The 21,203-nt window shown below is 49.3% G+C and overlaps 6 protein-coding genes and 1 non-coding gene across 7 annotated transcripts; 3 read left to right on the forward strand and 4 right to left on the reverse strand.

Moving 5' to 3' along the window:
* The first annotated feature begins 14 nt into the window (after positions 1-14).
* Positions 15-1,989, forward strand: BO88DRAFT_462653 (MFS transporter). Its single transcript, XM_025711228.1, has one exon. It carries the CDS (start codon positions 146-148, stop codon positions 1,847-1,849), a length of 1,704 nt encoding a protein of 567 aa, XP_025563048.1. The 5' UTR covers positions 15-145; the 3' UTR covers positions 1,850-1,989.
* A 1,188-nt stretch (positions 1,990-3,177) lies between these two features.
* Positions 3,178-6,728, forward strand: BO88DRAFT_425588 (aromatic amino acid aminotransferase; the record flags this gene model as incomplete). Its single annotated transcript, XM_025708842.1, has 5 exons — positions 3,178-3,313; positions 3,412-3,994; positions 4,062-5,089; positions 5,574-5,587; positions 5,634-6,728. The coding sequence occupies 5 exons, from the start codon at positions 3,178-3,180 to the stop codon at positions 6,726-6,728; spliced, it is 2,856 nt and encodes a 951-aa protein (XP_025563049.1).
* On the reverse strand, positions 5,428-5,499 carry BO88DRAFT_t150. Its single transcript has one exon. It is a non-coding gene; the product is annotated as a tRNA-Arg (tRNA).
* A 786-nt stretch (positions 6,729-7,514) lies between the features above and the next one.
* On the reverse strand, positions 7,515-10,827 carry BO88DRAFT_404942 (non-ribosomal peptide synthetase). Its single transcript, XM_025706745.1, has 6 exons — positions 10,633-10,827; positions 10,075-10,555; positions 9,655-10,016; positions 8,428-9,587; positions 8,104-8,374; positions 7,515-8,036 (listed from the first exon to the last, which is right to left on the reverse strand). Exons 1-6 carry the CDS (start codon positions 10,762-10,764, stop codon positions 7,665-7,667), a joined length of 2,778 nt encoding a protein of 925 aa, XP_025563050.1. The 5' UTR covers positions 10,765-10,827; the 3' UTR covers positions 7,515-7,664.
* A 962-nt stretch (positions 10,828-11,789) lies between these two features.
* Positions 11,790-14,000, reverse strand: BO88DRAFT_45085 (cholinesterase). Its single transcript, XM_025710605.1, has 3 exons — positions 13,753-14,000; positions 12,111-13,691; positions 11,790-12,030 (listed from the first exon to the last, which is right to left on the reverse strand). Exons 2-3 carry the CDS (start codon positions 13,624-13,626, stop codon positions 11,873-11,875), a joined length of 1,674 nt encoding a protein of 557 aa, XP_025563051.1. The 5' UTR covers positions 13,627-13,691; positions 13,753-14,000; the 3' UTR covers positions 11,790-11,872.
* A 634-nt stretch (positions 14,001-14,634) lies between these two features.
* Positions 14,635-16,118, reverse strand: BO88DRAFT_404945 (tyrosinase family protein). The gene is made up of 3 exons (XM_025706746.1): positions 15,839-16,118; positions 15,596-15,767; positions 14,635-15,537 (listed from the first exon to the last, which is right to left on the reverse strand). Exons 1-3 carry the CDS (start codon positions 16,045-16,047, stop codon positions 14,734-14,736), a joined length of 1,185 nt encoding a protein of 394 aa, XP_025563052.1. The 5' UTR covers positions 16,048-16,118; the 3' UTR covers positions 14,635-14,733.
* A 1,460-nt stretch (positions 16,119-17,578) lies between these two features.
* On the forward strand, positions 17,579-19,233 carry BO88DRAFT_365672 (aromatic compound dioxygenase; the record flags this gene model as incomplete). Its single annotated transcript, XM_025704015.1, has 8 exons — positions 17,579-17,630; positions 17,694-18,073; positions 18,184-18,309; positions 18,390-18,485; positions 18,580-18,796; positions 18,869-18,948; positions 19,007-19,052; positions 19,111-19,233. The coding sequence occupies 8 exons, from the start codon at positions 17,579-17,581 to the stop codon at positions 19,140-19,142; spliced, it is 1,029 nt and encodes a 342-aa protein (XP_025563053.1). The 3' UTR covers positions 19,143-19,233.
* Positions 19,234-21,203: the final 1,970 nt, after the last annotated feature.

Here is a 21,203-nt window from a genome sequence, read left to right on the forward strand (position 1 = left end):
GCGGAAGTGGAAAAGGCGGGTGGTGCGGAAGAGCGGACAAAGCGGATACTGCTGTACACATGGTATATCTGCAGGAAGAGCAACTCTGGCTGTTCATTTCAACATGCTTGTTCTGTATTAACCTTTCGATTCCTCTGGTTTCAACATGCAGTCCTTTTGTCAGTATCGACGTCTGCGCAGACATCTACACGAAAGCATCAAGATCCATGGCCCTGCTGCCGCTGGAGATCCTGGTTCACAACCGTCTGGAGACATCCTTGAAGACTTCCAAGATGCTCAGTTCGACAGGCAACTTATAACTACTGCTCCTACGTCTTCTTATAATTCCGTCTCACCGCAAAGAATGCCCGGGGTGGTGCTGCAGAACGGGCGAAGAGTGACTGTGCCAGGCGTTAGCGTCCATTCTGCAACCGATGTTGAACATACCAATGGGAAGGCTATCTTCATAGTGGGATTTGACGGTCCAGACGACCCATTCAATCCGAAGAACTGGCCTGTGAGACAGAAATGGACGACATTGGGTATAGTTGGTACAACGGGTTTCCTTGTGGGGTGGGCCTCTTCCATCGACTCTGGAGTCATCAAGCAGGGAGAAGAGGCGTTCAGGGTCAGTGAAGTGACTGAGTCTCTTGCCACTGCGCTTTATCTGATTGCATTCGGATTTGGATCACTTGTGGCAGCACCTTTCTCGGAAACTGTGGGACGCAACCCTGTCTACCTAGTGACCTTGTCACTTCTTATGGTTTTTATTATGGCCTCCGGTCTATCTCCGAATCTAGGCACCCAGTTAGCATTCCGTTTCATTGCTGGACTGTTCGGTTGCACGCCGCTGACTACATTCGGCGGGAGTATGTCCGACATCTTCGACCTTTTAGATCGTACCTATGCCTTTCCGGTGTGCTGTGCGTTGTCTTTCTTGGGGCCTTTTCTCGCCCCGATGGTCGGTGCGTTCATTGGCCAAAGCCCGGATATCTCCTGGCGCTGGTCAGAGTGGACGTCTCTGATACTCGCTGGGCTTATCACGGCATTCATATTCTTCCTTGTGCCCGAGACCTACGGGCCAGTACTTCTGCAGTGGAAGGCTCGCCAACTACGCGCCATCACCGGTGACTCTCGTTTCATGGCTGAGATCGAATTGCGCCAAACTACCCTACCCATCCGGTTAATGCATAGCTGCTCCCGCCCCTTCAAACTATTCTTCCAGGAGATTATGGTAGCCCTTTTTACGATGTACCTAGTGGTCGTATACATCGTGCTTTTCGGCTTCCTGACAGGTTACGAATTCATATACGGTCGCACATATGGCTTTTCACAAGGATCAGTGGGACTGACGTATATTGGAATGAATGTGGGATTTTTGATTGCACTCGCCATTGTCCCGCATGTTTACCTGTCTTATAAGAGACGGCTTCAAGCGGCCATCGCTAGCGGCCAACCCAGTCTACCACCCGAAGAGCGACTCTGGTTTGCCATGTATGGCGCACCGTGGCTTCCAATATCTCTTTTCTGGATGGGATGGACCAGTTATCCGCCCGTCTCGTACTGGTCACCTCTAATCGCATCTGTGGCGTTTGGGTTTTCCGTGCAGGGCATTTTCATAAGCAGCTATCAGTATTTGATCGATACGTATGAGATATTTGCTGCTAGTGCTTTAGTGAGCGCGACATTCATGCGATATATTGCCGCGGGAGCTATGGTCATTGTGTCTATCCCAATGTACACTAACCTGGGTGTTCATTGGTCGCTTACATTGCTGGGGTGTATCTCCCTGCTGATGACGCCGGTCCCGTATGTCTTCTATAGATTCGGACATGCTATTCGGCGAAGGAGCAAGACTGCCGCAGTGTGACATTCCCAACCATGGCTCCATGCGATGAGCCTTGAAACTCGAGCATCATTGAACAAGCCTGGGCATTCTCAACACCTACAGAGCATTAGGAAAATAAGATGTCAGACAGTTATGGGAGATCTAGTAGATAGTTTAGATGTTATTAGCTGGTGATTTCTTTTTCTTGTTCTTCCCTTTTTTTTTTTTTTTCTTTGTCTCTTGTTTTTCTATATTTTGTCTAAGTGCATGTCTATTCTTATCCACTGTATATGCTGTCACTACTAGTAGTGCAAGAGAAATGCGCAGTACGAAGAAACGCCGTTAGCCGATCGCGAAAACAAGAGCCGACCGACGGCCAATAAGTAGTAGGCGGAGTACCCCGAGGGTTGGAATTGGGTTTGGTTGTGCAGGGTCAAAACTAATAGTAGCACAGTGGTTTTTGTTATATCAATCCAACGCCATTTAGTTTACAAGTGCTATTAAATTGTCGATTTGTTCAGGTCGCAAGGTGGCGGGATTAGGCTCTTGTCATTGCTTATGTTAAGCTTAGCTCGTTTTGCTTTTTCTTCAACGCGCAAGCAGTCACTTTTGAATTAGTGTTTGAAGATCCCGCTGTCACCTATTTCAAGTATGGTCGGTCACCCTATAGTTATCATACTACTATTGGGTTTGATGTCGCTCCCCACAAGACTCGAGGCAAAAGCGGCACACGAATTTCTGGAAAAGAAACCGTTTTCTGACGGGGACGAAAGTGGGACGCACTACTCTCTATTCTAGAAGTAGTAACGATTAGCCTTCCCACTATGGCATCGTTTTCGGATGCCACTTGCAGACTCGCCTATCACTTGTGCATAAGATAACAGTATTATTTGCTGTACCATTTGTGACACCTGGTTTAGAGTTCAGCGGTGAACCTGTCACTAGAGCCAGCAACAGGAAAAACTCAAGATGGACAGCACTGGGCTTGATAGCCAGCCGTGCTCGAGCAACTCTGGCACGCGCTGGATCTTCGGATTCGTCGGATAAGGGTCAAGAAGCCAGCCTGTGCAGCCGCTAACTCCTCCCCGGAAGGAGGAATCGTGATCGGGTCTGTTGTGCTATAGCCTATCGCGGCCGCATATCCAATCGCCGGTTCACCAAGTGGAGCGAACCATCCCCCAACCCGGACTGGTTCTGCTTATCAAGCACCAAGATAACCACCCCCGGCTTGCTTATATCGGGGTCGCCGCCAGTTCATCATCTATCTCTCCATTATTTATGCAACTCCTCCCACCACCGTTCCGGCAGCAGACCAAGTATCACGCTGAGGGCTGTCTTGGGTGGACTGCTATTGTCCAACCACCGTAATCATGGTGTACTCAACGCTGTCTCCTCCACTGGACCTGTCGCATCATTTCTCCTCGGTCACGAAGAGACGGGAAGCGAGCGAAACAAAGAGCCTGTATAAGTACTTTTTCATCCCAGGCATCGCCAACTTGGCCGGTGGTACGTTTACCCATTTGCTTCTTGATCTTCTGGTTTGTGCTTCGGGCATTCACGGCGGTTGCACTTGGTGCCACTTTGTTAACCTCTTGCGACATCAGGCCTGCCAAATGCGTCATACTTCCCCTACGATACCCTCGAAGCTACCGTTGCCCATCCTCAGCGTTTCCCCGCGACCTCCGACAATGACCAGATCAAACCCCCCAGTGGCTCCCCTTCAACCGAGCGCAGGATTGTCCCGAAAGAAAGCCCGACCACCAACCTCTTAAAGAAAATTGATCTTACCACAGCCCTTCAGTATGGAACAGCTGAAGGCCTCCCTGTTATGGCCGATTTTATCCGCCAGTTTACCCGCAACCACCTTCATCCGAATGTCCCCTATGCCGGCGGCCCTAACACTCTCCTCACGTGCGGTGCGACCGACGGATTTTCCAAGGCCATTGAAACCTTTACCAACCCTTGGGATCCTCGTCGGGATTGGATCAGCCAACGCGAGGGCATACTCTGCGAGGAATTCGTTTATATGAACGCAATCCAAACCGTGAAGCCGCGGGGCCTCAACATCGTTCCGGTAGTCATAGACGCGCAGGGCATGCTTGCGCATGGTAAGGGAGGATTGGCCGACGTGCTTGAGAACTGGGATTTTAGAAAGGGCCGTCTTCCGCATCTGATGTACACGATCACGTAAGTTCCAACGATCTGTAGCAGCACTTTCTGTCAAGTTGGCTAAACTTACCTTGTCCGACTGCAGCATCGGCCAAAACCCGACGGGCGGGACCTTGTCGGTCGAGCGCAGGCGGGAGATCTATGCTCTCTGTCGGCAATTTGACATCATCATCATAGAAGACGACCCGTACTGGAACTTGCAGTATCCGTCTGCAACTGCTATGGAGGCCGGATTCCGAGGATCAGATGTCGTAGATGTAACCCCACGCAATTACAACGCCCACGGCAGGTCCTCTGGGTACGATTTCTTGGATTCTTTGGTGCCGTCATATCTCTCCGTTGATACAGACGGGCGCGTTGTACGTCTCGACACCTTCTCGAAGACCATAGCTCCTGGTTGTCGATTAGGATGGATTACCGCCCAGCCGGCCGTAATCGAACGGCTGACTCGTCTCACCGAGACATCAACTCAGCAGCCGTCGGGATTCGTACAGGCCATGGTGGCTGAACTAATTGTGGGCCAGCAATCCGAGGATGGCCAGAATGCCACAGGCGCAAGTAAGAATAAGTCTAAAAAGAGCGAACAAGCCTGGCAGATGGACGGCTGGGTTCGCTGGCTGGAAGGTCTCCGTGCGGGATACGAACAGCGCATGCAGACAATGTGTACCATCCTCGAAGAGGGCAAGTATCTCATCGACTCCGATAGCGCATGGGACGATGCACCACAACCCATGGCGGAAGATGAGAACGCCTGGGAAGTCCTGGATAAGATGCAGATGTATGAGTTCTCCTGGCCCACTGGTGGTATGTTTGTGTGGGTCAAGGTCTGCATTGAGACGCACCCCTTGCTGGAGAAGTATGGCCCGGAGAGGCTGATCCAAGCTTTGTGGCTGCATTTGATGCAAAAGCCGTATTTGTGTCTTTCTGGTCCGGGGACCATGTTTGCTCCTACACAGGAGCTTATGGTTCGAGCGCAGGGATACTACAGGTTGTGCTTTGCGGCGATGCCGGCTGAGGACGTATCGGGCATCACCCGGAGGTTGGTGGATGGATTCCGTGCATTTTGGCAACGGAAGAATCTTGATGGCTTGGGTGATGAGGAGGTTGCGCTTAGTAGGCTGCAGGCAAAGGGCTCAGGGAATTTGTTGGGGTTGGGCTGTTAGAATGGGTCACTTGAATTTAAACTACCATGCACCATACATCCGTCATCTTCGCTAGCGATTATATATTCAGTTTTGTTGGCGCATGAATTTCACCGATTGAATCATCTACTGGTGACAAAGGCCTTTCAGTCTTCAAGTAAAGAAAGAAAAACAATCTCTAACCAGCGATGGAAGTATATATTTTAATAAAAATTATTATGCAGTGGTCAGCCACTGCCTTGAAGGAATCAAACAGCGATCCTGACAAGGGATAGCAAAGGTGCGGGATCCCCCCCAAAAAACAAAAAACGACCCCACTGGGACTCGAACCCAGAATCTTCAGTACCGAAAACTGACGCCCTACCATTGAGCTATAGAGCCAATTCTACAATAACTTTGGTTCAGCTACGGTACACATAATGACAAAAAGTCGGAGCAAATCCGCTCCATCACAGAGATAACCGTCATCGTCCTGGCGCAATGCGCGATAATCTTAAAAACCCCGCGGCATCAAGCCACCCATCACCACCCCCGCCGCCCCGGGCTGCCCAGCCTTTACCAATTCCGCAAAAATGGATCCGGCCCTCGAATCCCTACAGAATACCGATCTGGCGGAAGAAATTGAAGCCATCAATGCCATTTACGAACCGGACACCCTCACTATCACGAACACCTCTACCTCAACCGGCCCCTCAACTCTCGACCTAGGGGGACCCGGCTCTTCGGATTCTTCTCCTCCTTCAATAACAATAAAGCTTCAACTCCCAGAACATCCCCACCTGTCTTTCCTCCTCGGCTTTGACTCAACATATCCCGATACCCCTCCCAAAATCCTAGGAACAGCATCCACAGCCTCGCGCGGAGAGGGCAAGCTCGCCGTCGATGTACTAGAGGACATTCTCAGCCGCACATACCAACCGGGCGCGGTGTGTCTATTCGACCTGATCAACGAAGCTGTCCAGGCGTTCACGGAGCTCAATATCGGCGGTAGCGCTACAGCCACCACCAACAATCATGACACAACCTCCCACACCCAACCAGCCTCCGAAGAAACAACCACTGAAAATGACAACTCTCAATCGCTAACCACAGGATCAAATACTCCCGATTACCATAAATTCAACCTCACCAGCCCACCACCATGGATCCTCTCCGATGTCATCACGGAAAAGAAGTCCGTCTTCGTTGGGCGCGCCGCCTACGTCACGAGTCTGGATCAGGCAAAGGCGTTTCTGGATCATCTGCTCGCAACCGAGAAGAAGGTCGCATCCGCGACGCATAATATTAGTGCGTGGAGGATTCGCGAGGTGAAGTCATCTACTTCTACTGCTGGCGGTAGTGGTAATAAGAATGGTGAAGCTACGGAGATGATTGTGCAGGATTGCGATGATGATGGGGAAACGGCTGCGGGCGGTCGACTACTACATTTGATGCAATTGATGGATGTTTGGGATGTGGTGGTTGTAGTGACGAGATGGTATGGTGGTGTGTTGTTGGGGCCGGATCGGTTTCGCATTATCAATGCCGCGGGGAGGGATGCGTTGGTGAAGGGGGGTTTTGTGAAAGAAAAGACGTCGGGGGAGAAGGGGAAGAAGAAGGGAAAGAAATGATTGATGCATGGTTGGTGAGGATGCGTGCTATGGTTTGTGACATGGGTATGTAGCATGGTTTGAGCCACCTTCGTGGTGTATTCTCATTGCGAGAAGCATGATGGTCCGCGGAGGTTGGAGGGATCCAACTACTCTTTGGACGGTCCTGCATGCGTCCAGTTAGTGATGCGCGCTGTCGATGAGTCCTATGGTCTGAGCCGATCGATACCCTTGGATAGGGATGGCCTGCATTCTCGTACATATGGGCTTGTGGCTCGCAGTTGCGAGGTTGGCGTCTTCGCAAATGGGGTGATTGAATCTACTACTACGTATGTATGATAAGGGCGAGCTAGTCATGAGCTCTAATGACTTTTGATAGAAGAGATGTCACCTGGAAGGATGTAAAGATGAGAGACCTTCCAGGTGAAAGAAATGGGAGAATTAACTTCCGTTTTCGAAAACTATCTTAGAGAGACCTATAGGATATCCTGATGACAGCTTTGCGACGTCACGCTGCAGAGAGTTAAGTATATAGTGGTCTTTATCTCTGCATCACATACCTTATGTACCCGCGCCTTCCTGTTTCGGTCTGTACTGGTGTCATGTTTCATATTTGGTTGCTGTACTCGCCACTAGTAGTATATTTAGCCTTTGTCCCTTCTCCTCTCTTCCCCCACACTTTTCTTCCACTGCATCTGCTCTCTAGCACCCTTTATTATCAAGAGCGCGTCCCATATTACAATAGCATTACCTTACTCGCCGGTATGTCTCATGCATGATCGCCAATTGGAAGAAGAGTATTACATTCTGGTATTAAAACTAGTATGTGTTTACTAACCCTATTATATGTGAATCATACTTCATAAACATAGGAATGTTCCTGCTAAGCTTTTGCCACCTAAACAGATTCCTGTCCTATCTTCCAGAGGTAATCAGAGAAGACATCTCTGGCTTCCATCAAAGCATCCCGCGCTCATTCAATGCCGCCCGGAGAATCTTATGCAATGCAAAGACATTTTCTTCTGCCATCATCGTGTGATGGGAGCCAGGAACATCATGGAACCTGACCGACTTGGAATGCTCTTTCCACCTCATGAGGTGCTGTTTGAGCCAGACATCCTTGTCTCGACCAACAGAAAGCAGTGGGATGGCGTAGAAAACATCCATCGACTGCACAGTTCCAGAAGGATCATATGTATGGGCTAGCTCCTGGAGCTTAGACGACAGCATAGCCCAATCTCGGATCTTTCCTTCATCCATGGCCAGCTCCTTGACGCGCTCTTTATCCGAGACCTTCATGATGGCTGGAAGGACCTCGCTTTGGGGGAGCTAGAAATGATGAACAGCGTCAGTTCTACTTGAACACACTGACATTACCCCCATGGAGATGGCTCACCTTGTGCATGTCTGGGGACATGCGATGGGCATCCTCTTCGGTGATGAACCCGAGGAAGTATACGAGATGAAGCAGCGACTCGGCATAATCCATCTCTCGGATGTGTTTCTTGATATGTGGCGGAAGATTGAGACTACCGAGGAAGCCGACTCTATCGCCAGATGCTTCGACCTTTTTGGCGGTTTCGAAAGCAATCATGGCACCGTACGAATACCCGATGAAAATGTACGGTCCTTCCGGCTGGAGCTCTCGGATGGACTTGAGATAGGTGCTAGTATGTTGATCAGTTGTGGGTTTTCTCTGATGGGACGGTCTAAGTCTTACTCTGTCATTTCGTCGATAGTGGTAAACATCTTTTCGCCTGGATTGAAACCCGGGGCTCGAAAAGCGTACACTTTTCGGTCAGCAAAGTACTTGCTGAAGTTGAGGAACACAAGAACTTCGCCCATTCCGGGATGGAAAAAGAAGATCGGGGGAGCCTTCGATGGGCCATCTTGCAGCTGCACAATCGGGTTATATGGCTTGGGACCTTTCTGGAGATCTTGGAGCATGACTGCCAGTGCTTCAATGGTCGGGTTTTGCAGAATCGTGATCATTGGGATTTCCTCGCTTAGGCCGAGACGAGTCTCCACGATCCTCTTGTATCGAATCAACCGGACGCTATTTACTCCCATGTCATAAAGACTGTCGTCCACACCAACTTCGGACACATCAAGGTCGAACTCGTCTGCAAAAATTCCAGCAAGCGTCTCTTCCATGTTGTTCTGCGGGGCACGCTTGGATCGCGCACGGTACGCGGAAGCTCTTTGTGCAGCAAGATCTCTGTATGTGTTGAAACGACCTTCCTCATACTGCAACTTAAGCTTTGTGCGAGGGAGCTTCCCCAGAGAATTCTTGGGAAGCAGCTCTACTGGGAGTGGTATGATGTCCACAGGCTGCTTCGAGCAGTAAAGAGCAGTGATTCTGGAGATCGAGTTGATAGTTTCAAGGAAGATTCTGTCGTCTTCAGTGCCCTTCTGACTTGACAGGTATAGGACAATGACATCTTCACTGTCTGCATTATCAAGCCAGGATGAGACTACCACCGTATAAGAGGGGACAAGCCCGTCCAGCCCGGCCGAGTCTATGGCATTTTCCAACTCGTGAGAATAAAAGTTGATCCCGTTGATGATGATACTGTCCTTGGACCGTCCAGAAAGCACAAGGTTATCCCTGTTGTCAATGTATCCGGTGTCGCCAGTCTTAAACCAACCGTCCTCGGTAAAGGAAGCCTTGGTGTTCTTGTCGTCATTGTAATAGCCCTTGAATACCATCGGCCCATACAATTCCAGGTTTCCATTCTCGCCGCTTCTCACAGTTTCCCCATGTTCATCGGTGATTCTCATCTGCAGAGTAGGTGTTGCCTGCCCCACAGAGCAGAATTGCAGCTTAGCCTTCTGCTCGAGTTCCGGGAAGCTGTAATGATAGTGGATACCTGCGCATGTCTACCAAAACGCCATATTATTAACAGGTCCGGTGCGCCTAAAAGGTTCGTCAGATGACGCAGCTTACCTCTGTCATACCAAAAGATGGATGGAGGACATTCTTGGCGGCTCCCATTTCGACCAACTTGCGGTTGAACAAGATGCTCGTCGATGCGAGATTGGCTTCACCACCTGAGAGCACCATGCGTAAATGACTCAGATCCAGATCAAGTGAACGAGGATCCCGCTCCTGCTGGGCCTCGATGGCCTTTCCTACCAGGGCCACAAGGAAGTTAGGGGCAAAAGCGTTGGTGACAGAATACTCCGCCATCTTTTCCAGATAAAGAAGAGGGTTCTCCAGAACCGTTACGGCTGGGAGATGAATTTGATGGCAACCCCTGGATAATGCGTGCATGTGCATTTCCATGAAACAGGCAACGTGATCAAACCCTACGACAATGTGTTAGTTGCACCTGTATGGCCCAGGAGTCACAAGAGTCATTCTTACCAATCCAGTTCAGAAAAATGTTTTCTGGAGTGCTTGATAGTGCCTTCCATTTGGCCTCAATTGCGGCGAAGATTTGTGAGTGGTGCAACATCACCGCTTTGGCGTTGCCCGTACTGCCGGAGGTGAGCAGTAGCAGCGCAAGGTCTGACGAAGGACTCGCAGGTTCATAATCTGCGGATTGATCTGCATTCGAGGCCAGATCCTCGATAAAGAACTTTTGAGACTCATCGATAATACTCAAGTCATCTGTATGCTTGATACTGGTGAGGACATTGGGTCGCTCTAGGAGCCTCTGAAGGTGGGTTAGATGCCGCTCCCGAGCCACTGGGTCTACAGCCAGAGGAGTAGACACAGCTGGGATGGATCCGGCTGCAATGGCAGACCAGAACCAAATGATGTTCTCTTTATGAGTGTCAAAATGGACCAGGAGAATCCGGTCAGGCACCGCAATCTTTTGTTCAACTAGAGTTTGGGCATTACGCTAAGAACGATGTGGTTAGCTAAGCTAACATGAAACCACCTGTTGGGACTCATGGTACTGATGCGGGTGGATGCTACCTTGACGAGGCGCCAAAACTCGGGATAAAGAATCGTCTCCGGTTGGTCCTTGCCAACACTGTAAAAGACGAAGCCTTTAGACGGCGAATACTCGGCCGCCTGCTCCAGATATGTCAGGATTCCAGACGCCATTTGGAGCGATGAAAAGTGCCAATGATTCTGTGATTCACTTGGACCCTAACCAGTACAATGCCGGCGTGAGAGGCCACATGTTGAGATTGAGCAGGATGGCCCCAGCTTTTATAAAAATTGCTGGTTATTGCTCGTATTCTCGATAGATGAGCTCTACAGCCATTACAACTTTAGGTGGAGTGATACCTAGCACTATCGCACGAGACATGAGTCATGACGACATAAAGATTCATGAATAATTGCCAGTGGAGCCGTTGATACGGACCCCTGCCTTGTTGGGTATGTAGTACAAGATCTGGAGACAAAGTTAGGAGAAATCTCCATGGCGCTCACAGTACTATTGTTCCTTGGCAGCTTTGTGTGTGGTGCTAATGTATGTTGATCAACAGGCTCAGTTTCCCTAATAGTCACTCGGGTTGTATCACTGTGAGGTAAAGTGCGATAAGGTTAGTTGAGATCTTTAAGGCCCACACGGCATTGTCCTGATGTGATTGCCTACGCCCGGAAACGGAAAGGGCACAAACAAAGCGGATAATCGGCAACGCCTTTCAGCTCGCCGAGTAAGCTCACCGCGCTCTAGCCGTTGGTCTAGAACGGACAGCACTTGCCTGCAAAGTCCATGACACCTATGCTTGCTCAGATCCCCGATAGCTACTGCTTGACACATGTCGGTCGCCCGTGGTCTCGTCTTGTTGCCAAGCCATCTGCCGTGACAATTATTAAGAGTTGAGGCAATCTTCCGCGGAATCCCAAACGCCAAGGAGGTGGAAGCAATTATCTAGTCATCGAGATAGTGGCAGTCCACGGAGTTTCTGGAGTCGCCTTTACAGCAGCTGTAGCATGGTTGCCACGACAAAACGGAAGCTTTCTCGGATGCAACATCGGGATCTAACAAACAATGAGTCAACAGATCTGGCCTTCCTGGATCTATCGTTGCTGGAATTCTAGTTCCGCAGAGAGTTGAGACCTCCCCGGCCCTCCCCCGGTGTGGCCCTCCCCCGGTGTGAGGATGCATTGCCGTCTCATTGAATAGCTCTGGCTCTGGAGGGAAACATGGGATTTCCTCTGTATGTGTGAATTCTATTGATATTGACGGTACTAGTCTATCCTAACGATTGAAGGCACTCTGCAGAATGCTTATGATATACGCAATTCCCTCCGCCCTATAAGTATCCGGTTCAACATAAGCCAGCCCAGTTACATTGGCATCAAAGACCAAATTATGCGGGTTTTCTGCCGTGTAGACCGGCCAGTGGATATTCGTCACTACAGAACAGCATGTCAGCATCTGCTTTACTCTCAACCTCTCACAAGTAGTGTTTAGAGATAGGTGGGGTATCACTTACTATTACTATAATTTGGATCCAAATGATTAATAAAGCTCACCCACATCCGTGACATCATAGTCGATATCTGTGGCCAGATCACGCTGTCATTTCCTCGTTCATCACCCAGACTATCAATGTTATGGAAAGTAAACGGAATTTCATAGCCATGCGCTGCTCCATCTAATGGCCCCAGTGTCATCACGTTCCAGTGATACACGTAGGTAGGTACATTCCAGCGTGCCAGCGACTGGGTTGTCACACGGCGAGGCGCGTGCATGAGGAGGTCCCCGAGGAAAGCAGCTACGCGCTTCCACTGGTAACCGTATGACGGTGGGGGACGGCCGTGAAGAGTTCCCGGGATACCAACAGCTGGGTCATCTGGGTACAAGGATGCAATGGTGAGAGCGCTGGTATAATTGGTTCCGTTGGCTTGGACGAGGGAGACGAATTGATCGGTGGTGTTGTATCCGTGAGGGGCGTACTTGGTCCCTTCGTCGAAGTTCGTACCGATAAGAAGCGGGGTTTTGGCGAATTGGCCAGTCTGGAGGTTAACGATTCCAGAGGCTCTAAGGAAATCGCCGTCAATGACGGGATGATACCCTGCGCCAGCGACGAGAGAGCTGTTAAAAATGGAGCTCAGAACGTCGGTGGGAACTTCACGGAGACAGGTAAGTGTGTTTAAAGCGCCGGTGCAGTTGGTTGCGTTGACGACGGCATCGTAGTAGGGTTGTGCCTCTGAAGCATTCATGTATGCTGCGAGGGAGGGCACGGAGCCGCTCTCAGCAATTCCAGCACGGAAGATGCCATCATTCTGTCCGTCGTATGCCACCAAATGAAGACCGACGCTATTGGCACCTGCACTTTGGCCCCAGATAGTGAGCCGCGACGGATCTCCGCCAAAGGAAGCGATATTCTCCTGGAGCCAGTACAGTGCGTGCCGTTGATCGCGGAGCCCTAAGTTGGCGGAGCCTTCATCAGCAACCTCCTGGCTGTAGAGGAAGCCCCATGCCGAAAGGCGGTAGTTAACAGTCACGCCAATGATGGGAGCTTGCATCTCCTGGGACTGCTGGACGATGTAGGAGAGGTTGTAACGAGAGTCGCGAGTGCCTCCCTCCGCGAACTCTCCCCCATGCATCCAAAAGACGACGGGCAGATTCGCGCTCGAGTCGATACCGTGAGGTCGGATCACACTGAGAGCGAGACAGTCTTCCGACACCACGTCCGTCCAATACCAGTCATCACTGCCGTAACCAATACATTCATTGTAGTATTCTGTTGCGTTTCGAGTACCGGACCAGCTCGTATTAAGCGGTTGTGGTGGACGAAAGCGTAGCTCACCGACCGGAGGCTGCGCATATGGTATGCCGAGGAACAAGTCTTGATCGTACGTGGGATTGTAGACACCCTCGTACGTGCCATTGCGGACTTGCACAGTAGGAGCGGATGTCGGTGTGTTGGCGGTATTCTGTGTGGATGCGAGCGTGGGCAGTAATGCGGTGGCCGCAATTAGCGGCAAGAAGACAGATGAAGCCATATTGCCTGCCAGATTACCTTATGTTATAGATCCCGGGGGGGAAGAGGTTGGACTATCTACATGAGCTAAGATTTTTAAACCGAGTTAGTTCCAGGCACACTGTAGCGGTATGTAGTATGTGCATACTGTTTTCGACATCCCTATTAAAGTTACGGATTATGACAGTTCATATCGTTGAAGCTGAAAACAGACAATGGGGCCTAAGTACGGTAACTGTTGCTGAGGGGAGAGGGGGAGGGAAGCTACTGATTCAGACCGCCATTTAAATTTAGACCGTAGTAGTAGTGAGGACTGAAAGATTTCTTACGGAAGGGCCAAGAATGAAGGAAGGATTGAGAGAGTAGCAACGGAGGGTATAGCATAGCATAGCCCGCCCTAAGGGTAGCTGTCTCAATGTGGATGAATGGAATCTGTCATCCTCCGCGGAAGGAACTAACAACTATGCGGAATGCTAATCTTTCAATCAGTGTGATTGCTTGCTGATTGTGACCTTCGGAGAGCTGAGGACCTTTTTTGTTTTTTTCCCTTTCTTTACACTTTTCTTTCGGGCTGCCCGAACGCATCTTTTTTTTCTTGGTGGTTGTATGAAGCGACAGACTTGGGGTTGTAGAGTTACACTCATGTTGTCTTGTACGTTGTAGTCGCTAAGAATAGACTCAATGCGCCCGGATTTGACACTGCCGAGGTAGAGTAACAACAAATTGTTATGTATCGCTGGGGAAGTTTTTTCCAGTCAAACAGGGGTTGGGTCGGGAGCGCCGTCAGTCGATGTAACCTCATTTTAGTTATCTCGCAATGATGGTTTTGGGGTTTGGAGCTGATGATCCACTTCGCCCCCCGCAACCGCCGGAAACGATGGTGTCGGCTTAAAGTTGGCGACGCGCCGGGTTGAGTTGACTTCAGGCCGATCGGCTTAATACATCGATGGCTTATCCCGGTTTCTTCAAGCGAAAATGATGAGGGCTTGTCAACCAATTAACAGAATAAACTTCTGTCGGCGTTACATGTCATTTGGTAACGAATTACATTATTGTACTTTATCTTCTCGGATAGGCGAAACTGTTAGGAACCGAGATTTCCAAGATCCAAAAATTCAAACTTTATCTGCTATGCGTAGTAGTAGCAGAACGGTCCAGACAGAGGGTTCATCAGATCGGCAAACTTCAGCGGTTGAGAAATAAACCCAAAATCAAGCACATCGTCTAACGTCATGTTTGCAGAGGGTGGGTTATCGCCTCGGGTTGAAGTGCCCCAGATCGCGTTTCTTCTCTTCGCCGGATCTAGTCCTTGCCAGATTGTCCAGACACGGTCGATTTGTGCATGGTGAAGCCAGAACATCGGCTCGGCCGGGCTGGTATCAATGTCTGCCAAGACGCTTCCGACAGTAAGATGTCCTCCGCCATGGACCCCATAAGTGAACGGAGCAGTGGGATCGGTGAATCGCTGGTCTGCTTGCATGACGCCTTGGAACCAATCAATCGTATCGTACGAGAGAATCAATTTCGTTGTGTTGCGGAAGGAGACTGACATTCGTGAGATGGTGGGGTTCACATCTCGCGATAAGCAGCGCGGGTTATACTCCAAGTTGTATTGGACTGGCTGCTCTCCAGGAGCATCAATAGGGCCCATGTGCACTGTGTAATTGGAGAAAGGACCCCCATATACGCACCCACCCCCAGTCCCGGCTGGAATGCTCATGTTTTTAGATTCCCAGTAGATGCTTGTTCGGTTCAAATCTACCCCATTGGTCCCCATACTGTATGGGTCACCATTGAAGAGGACAGAGCCCTGGGGGTTCTCCGCATCAAGTCCCCATTCCCAGTAGGGAAGAGTGCCTGTATAGTTGCACTCGAATCGTAGCGCATTTTCAAATGCATAAAGAAAGAACCGATGCCAGGCGAGAAAATCAGCCTACAAGATAACGTTTCAGCGATGGCTTGGGTTTTATTTTTAGTGAACTTTTACCAACCGTCACATGGATGTGTTCCGTCAGATTAATATGCGTCGCTACGAACTCATCATACCGAGTCTGCACTCCCTGGAAGGTCTCCTTTTCTTCTGCCGAAATATTTGCAGGAAGTCTCTGCAAGCACACGATAGCATCGGTGAATTCTTTCCTTGCAGCTAGAGACAAGCTGCGCCTACCCGGACGTGAGATGATGGCCTTAACCGATAGCAAGGGTCAGATGCATCTTGCGCAGGATGAACCTACCATTCTTTGCGGATTTGGGCGTCCTCAAAGCGGCAGCCATTGGTTGTCAGAGACTCAAGCTTCATGTTCCCCAGGGAAACATTGGCAACCTGCTGCAATGCAACACCATTGTCGATATCCTGTTCGGGGAAACCAGTCGACTGGTTGTATAGAGCCCAAGCCGATGGCCAGTAGAACACATATACCAGTTTCAACCAGTTGCAGCGCATGAGTGCCGGCAAGAGAGATCTGGAGCTGCTTCATATTAACTACAATACTCCTTCTAGGACCAGAATCGAAATATATAGGATCGGATATTGCGGTCGTAGTACAATTCCTCAGCCATTGTTCTCTTATCAGCCCTGTGGCAACGAAGGGACGGTAGTTAGGTCTAAAACCAAGGACCCACAGATCAGAATGCATCCACCTTCTACCGAATGCGGCGATCCCTTTTTTGGGTTGCTTACCTGCTCTGGATTATCTTTAAAGTTCGTCGAACTTGTACCAGGGTTGACGACTGCTCTCATCATGGCATCAACCATATAGCATTAATGCAATCAGACACGCTGTGCCATAGGGACAGCACAGCAGACATGCGTGAAGTGGACGGCGCATGTCGAAGCAAGGGGTTGTAGTAAAGGATGAGCAAAGAATGAACAAGGAATGAAGGGGGGAAGAAGAAGGATGGGTTGGTTGGGTGGTGGTTGCAGCAAGTGACTGCTTCCTGACTAATCGAATCGCCCGGTAGTTCTAGTTGGTGCCTTCTGCATATACTTCTTTCCCCTCACGGTCCTTTGGGAACTGCCTGGGTTTCGATCTCTCGATCTCTGCATCCAAGGCCTTTTGGCTATTATGCCTAAAGATCACATGGCCCTGGTGTAGAGATAAAGCATCTCACGTCCATAGATAAAGACGGCATTAAACTCATAATCAGTCCCTGGGACATCCGTGACCGCGCAGTTTAGGGCACTTTTCAGCCCGAAGCAGTTGCCAGAAGATTCAAATGATATAAGCCCGACAGTGAGCATTTGGAAGAGCAAGTCACTAGTCGTGCCTTACTAGCTCAAAGATGAGCCAAAGGGCATGTGCGAGGGTTGGATCAGAGTCACCGATGATGAACACGAAGCCAGTCACGAACGGTATGCACGGGGCCCGCAAAGATTGCAGAGACGGGATAAGACGGGATACGTTCAGGTGCTATACATGCGGCAATCATACGCAAATGGAGATATTAACTTTGGAGAGGCATGGCATGGCTAATGGTGCCCTAGGTCTCTCCCAGGAGGATCTCGATGCATGCACCAAATGTGACAAGAGACGATTGAGCGCAGTGATTCCCAACACCAATGTTCAGATAGAGCCCATCTTTTACATTTGAGAATGCAAGGCGCCACTACGTGGGTGATAAGAAACAGGAAACCAAACGAATATGACATGAGTGTCACAATGTTGAGCAGTGTAGCATGATCGGCATGATCATGGGTTTATTCTCCCATGAGATCCTTGCAGATCAAGTCTTCCAGAATGCCAACTTCCATGGATCCTCTCGATCCTCATTCTTCTTGATGCTTGCCACTGCACAATGGGGATAATGATCGTCCCGTTTCAAATTTAGGACCAAAGTGCAACTGGATATATAACTACTATAGACAAGGTCGACCCCCCCGTAGGGTAGGCACACGGCAGGCAAGATAAGAAAAGCCCTGTAGGAAAGTCTCAAGGATTATTTTCTGTACCATCCCAACGCGCGACATTGTCACCATGAAGTTCTTAGTTCTTGGCTCCACCTTCTTACTATCAACCGTTGTGCAGGGTTAGTGGCCTCCCCAGATTACAACATTTGATAAGCGATTTGGTAACATGCTTTGTGCAACAGCACATCCGGGACCACATTCCCAACCCGATGCCGTGCAGTTGGCCCGGCGCGGAGCCGTGGCCAAACGGTGTTCCGACACGGTCGGCCTTATGAAGAGGAACCGGCATGCAATGCGCCGACGGGCACTTTCGCTATCCGACGATGATGGCGGCACCACGACTTACACCATCACAGCTGAGGCTCCCAAGTACGATTTCTTGAAGAATGACACCTGCATTCTCACGCCGGAAACTAGCACAGGGCCCTATGTTTATCCGCGGAGTCAGACTCTGCGCCAGGATATTGTGGAGGATCAAATTGGGGTACCCTTCGTCATGGACATTGGCCTCATGGATATCCATACCTGCGAGCCCTTGACGGATGCATTGGTGGATGTTTGGGTGCGTTCATCCCCACACCACATCTTTCTTGATTATCCTCTTCCACGCCATTCTTCGCACAGAAGAAATGAAAAGAGTATCTAGATGAAAGTTTTCTGACCCCGGTATAGCACTGCAATGCCACTGGATCATATAGTTCCTTCACTGGCCTGAATCCAGATATCTCATTTCCTGAGCAGTACTTTGAAAGCACCGGTACGCAAATTGAAGCAGATAGCGGCATGAGTGATGTCTCGGTAATTCTATCCATCCCCAGCTTTCAGTCCGCCAATCATGCTCAGCCAGAGAACGTTTCTGACGCAAAAGGCAACAAAAGTTTCTAGCAACGGACGATACAACCTGGCTTCGGGGCATGTGGCCCACCGATGAGAAAGGCGTGACCAGCTTCACCTCGATATTCCCTGGGTTTTATGTGAGCATGCACACACACACACACACACACACTCATGGTTCAGCTATGACAAAGTGGACCCCAAGCAGGCTGACACTGACAACCATATCTCCAGACCAATCGTGCCATTCATATCCACGTGCAAGTGCACACAAACTGGAGTATAACCAGCAATGGCACCATCGGTGCAGGCCGAACAGTCAATACGGCCCAGTTGTTTGTCAACGAAGATGTGGCTACAGAGATCATGGCAGTCCCTCCGTATTCCCATCACACTCAGATCCAGCGGAAACCAGTGTCAGAGGATGGGGTGTATTATGAGGAATCGTTGAGTAAGCATATATGCAACCTGGGTTTCAGTTTAATTTCCTGTTGTGATGCTGATGCTGCGGTCTGATTAACAGCGGGGGCCATGGCTATCATGGACACGGAGCCACTGGATGGTCGGGATTATAGGAATGGAGTCCTTGGGTATATTACCTTGGTAAGTGGAGAACCAACCACTCATCTATTCATACCAGAAGGTTATTAATATTTTACAGGGCGTTGATACGACCGCAATCCATAATGGAACTACTGAGGATCCGAGTAAGTCCTGGCCCTTGTGGCATCCAGTGAGATCGTGTTGGCTAAACGAGTGTCCCAGATCCCCCTATCCCAACCGGTGGAGATAACTAGCAGGATCCAAGATGACAAGTATGATTGTATATACTACGTTATGAGTATATTTCCTATAGATTGCATAGAGACTCATTGTATAGAGTGAACGGAATTTGAACCTGTCTACGGACTTATCTCGGAAATCTCATGCCATATCTCTAGATACTCAGAGCTTGGCATTCCTAATATTTTTCTTCTTTAACTATCAGCCTGTGACCATTCCTCAGATTAATAAGATATCTATTACCAAAGAATATGCATAGTCACCAATATGCGGCGATATATTTCCCTCAATAATACTACCCGCCCTGTAAAGTGGCAACGATAGGCTTGCTTAGATGAGGGTCCAGGCAATCTATCATTAGCCAGCATCCCCAACACAACTCTGCACAAGGCCGAAGCAGAAGAGGAAGAAGGGTCTAGACAATGTTCCAAAGACTAAGCCAGGAGTTCGATCCACCCTTCATTACCGATGATGATCCCCTTGTGTATCCACTGTCAGATGGTTGTGGTCCGAACCAGCCCGGCCCCAGTCAACAATGTTTTGCAACTAAAGGCTTGGGATTATACTCAGTAATCGCCAACATTCTTCTATATTATTATTATATCACATATAGATAGTCAGACAATAGTAGACATATTTTACTGCACGTTAAATAACTGCGATCGTAGTTACACACTGACTGTCCCACCCATCCCAAAAGTCTAATATAGTAGAGTAGTATTCATTATCATCACAAATAATTTTATCAACCCATAACTAATCCACTGCAATCTTAACATCACCAACAAAACAAGACAATTACTATCTATGTAGGCAACAATATTATCACATCCATCAATGGATAATTAATTCTGACTCAATTTTCAGACGATTGAATAATATTAAACCTCATCATATATTCATTGAGATTATGGCGTAGTATCAACCCCTTCGCTTAGCTGACAGTCGCGATCTCCCGCCGCCTCCTCTGTTTCAGATTGATTTCTCTGACCTACTACACCCACCCCCCGCAATTTCAATCTCGATGATTCTCGTAACTGCCGAAATCGTTTCGGGGCTTCCGGAGCTAGTATTTTGTACTTAGTATCTAAGGGTCTATTAAGTCTAGTAGTAGAAAATTTTCCTTTCGATGGGTCCAGTTCGTGTTTTGATGATGATGGGATGATGGGTTTAATTTGCCAAGTTTTTGTGATGTGATTAAAAGTTTGTTGTGGGGTTGACTATTGCTGGGTTTGGAAGGTGATCAGTAGTAAGTATTGGAATCACATGCTTGATGGTTTTTTGTGATTGTGTAGATGAGTGTAGCTGTGGTTGTGTGCTGAGTAGATAGGTCTCTTTTGAGGTGGTATAGAAGTTGAGTGAGTTGGAATGAAAAAGTACTGGAGACGATAGACGACGTCATAGGACAGCATCTACTAGTCCATCCCTTTTATTGGTTTATGGATTGGTGTGCCTGACTTGATCTATGCAGGTTTCTCAGGATCAACTCTTACCTAAATATATCGCGCATACTATCTGCTACTATTAGTAGTCATGTGTAACCAACGATGTATCGAATCCACATGGCGCATACAGTGGGCGGCTATCGCACAAAGAAATTGTTGACTCGCAGCGCGTTTACGCCCTCCTTTGATCCATGATCCCAGCAACAAAGATTCCAGTAAACGGTATCAACGTGTAGCAATTAAATCACGGAGCCAGCCGCCCTCCGACTTGGTGAAAGAAAGAAACGGTGGGAGGGAAAAAGAACCCCACCGATCCGACCAAACTTTTGCGCCGAAAGGGTCCGTCCATGCGGGGATCATGATCTGAACCATGGTGCAGGAGGTTGGATGTTTACTTGTATCTTGGTTGGGTCGAAAGTCGGCGGCTGAGGATTGCCAACATTCCCTGCCACTTGCATACGGAGGATTTTGTTTCCTTTTTCTGGACCGGAAAAAAAAGGGCGTGAGTTGGTGTAGTGTAGTATGCTTTGCTCTATACGGGGCAGCGGGATGCAATAAGATTTTCACCGGTAAGACAGGGACGGGCATTTGGTTCGCCACCGAAGCGCCAAGTCGGCACACGCGCTCCTG

The sequence above is a fragment of the Aspergillus vadensis genome, assembly GCF_003184925.1.
Source record: "Aspergillus vadensis CBS 113365 unplaced genomic scaffold BO88scaffold_11, whole genome shotgun sequence".
NCBI lineage: Eukaryota > Fungi > Ascomycota > Eurotiomycetes > Eurotiales > Aspergillaceae > Aspergillus > Aspergillus vadensis.

Coding starts and splice junctions, on each gene's coding strand:
- BO88DRAFT_462653 (XM_025711228.1), top strand. CDS start 146: ATGCAGTCCTTTTGTCAGTATCGACGTCTGCGCAGACATCTACACGAA.
- BO88DRAFT_404942 (XM_025706745.1), bottom strand. CDS start 10,764: ATGGCGTCTGGAATCCTGACATATCTGGAGCAGGCGGCCGAGTATTCG. Junction 10,556..10,632: donor AGTTTTGGCGCCTCGTCAAG/GTAGCATCCACC, acceptor CATCGTTCTTAG/CGTAATGCCCAAACTCTAGT. Junction 8,037..8,103: donor TGTCCCCAGACATGCACAAG/GTGAGCCATCTC, acceptor CATCATTTCTAG/CTCCCCCAAAGCGAGGTCCT.
- BO88DRAFT_45085 (XM_025710605.1), bottom strand. CDS start 13,626: ATGGCTTCATCTGTCTTCTTGCCGCTAATTGCGGCCACCGCATTACTG. Junction 12,031..12,110: donor GGATCCAAATTATAGTAATA/GTAAGTGATACC, acceptor GCTGTTCTGTAG/TGACGAATATCCACTGGCCG.
- BO88DRAFT_404945 (XM_025706746.1), bottom strand. CDS start 16,047: ATGCGCTGCAACTGGTTGAAACTGGTATATGTGTTCTACTGGCCATCG. Junction 15,768..15,838: donor GCCCAAATCCGCAAAGAATG/GTAGGTTCATCC, acceptor ACGTCCGGGTAG/GCGCAGCTTGTCTCTAGCTG. Junction 15,538..15,595: donor CGGAACACATCCATGTGACG/GTTGGTAAAAGT, acceptor GTTATCTTGTAG/GCTGATTTTCTCGCCTGGCA.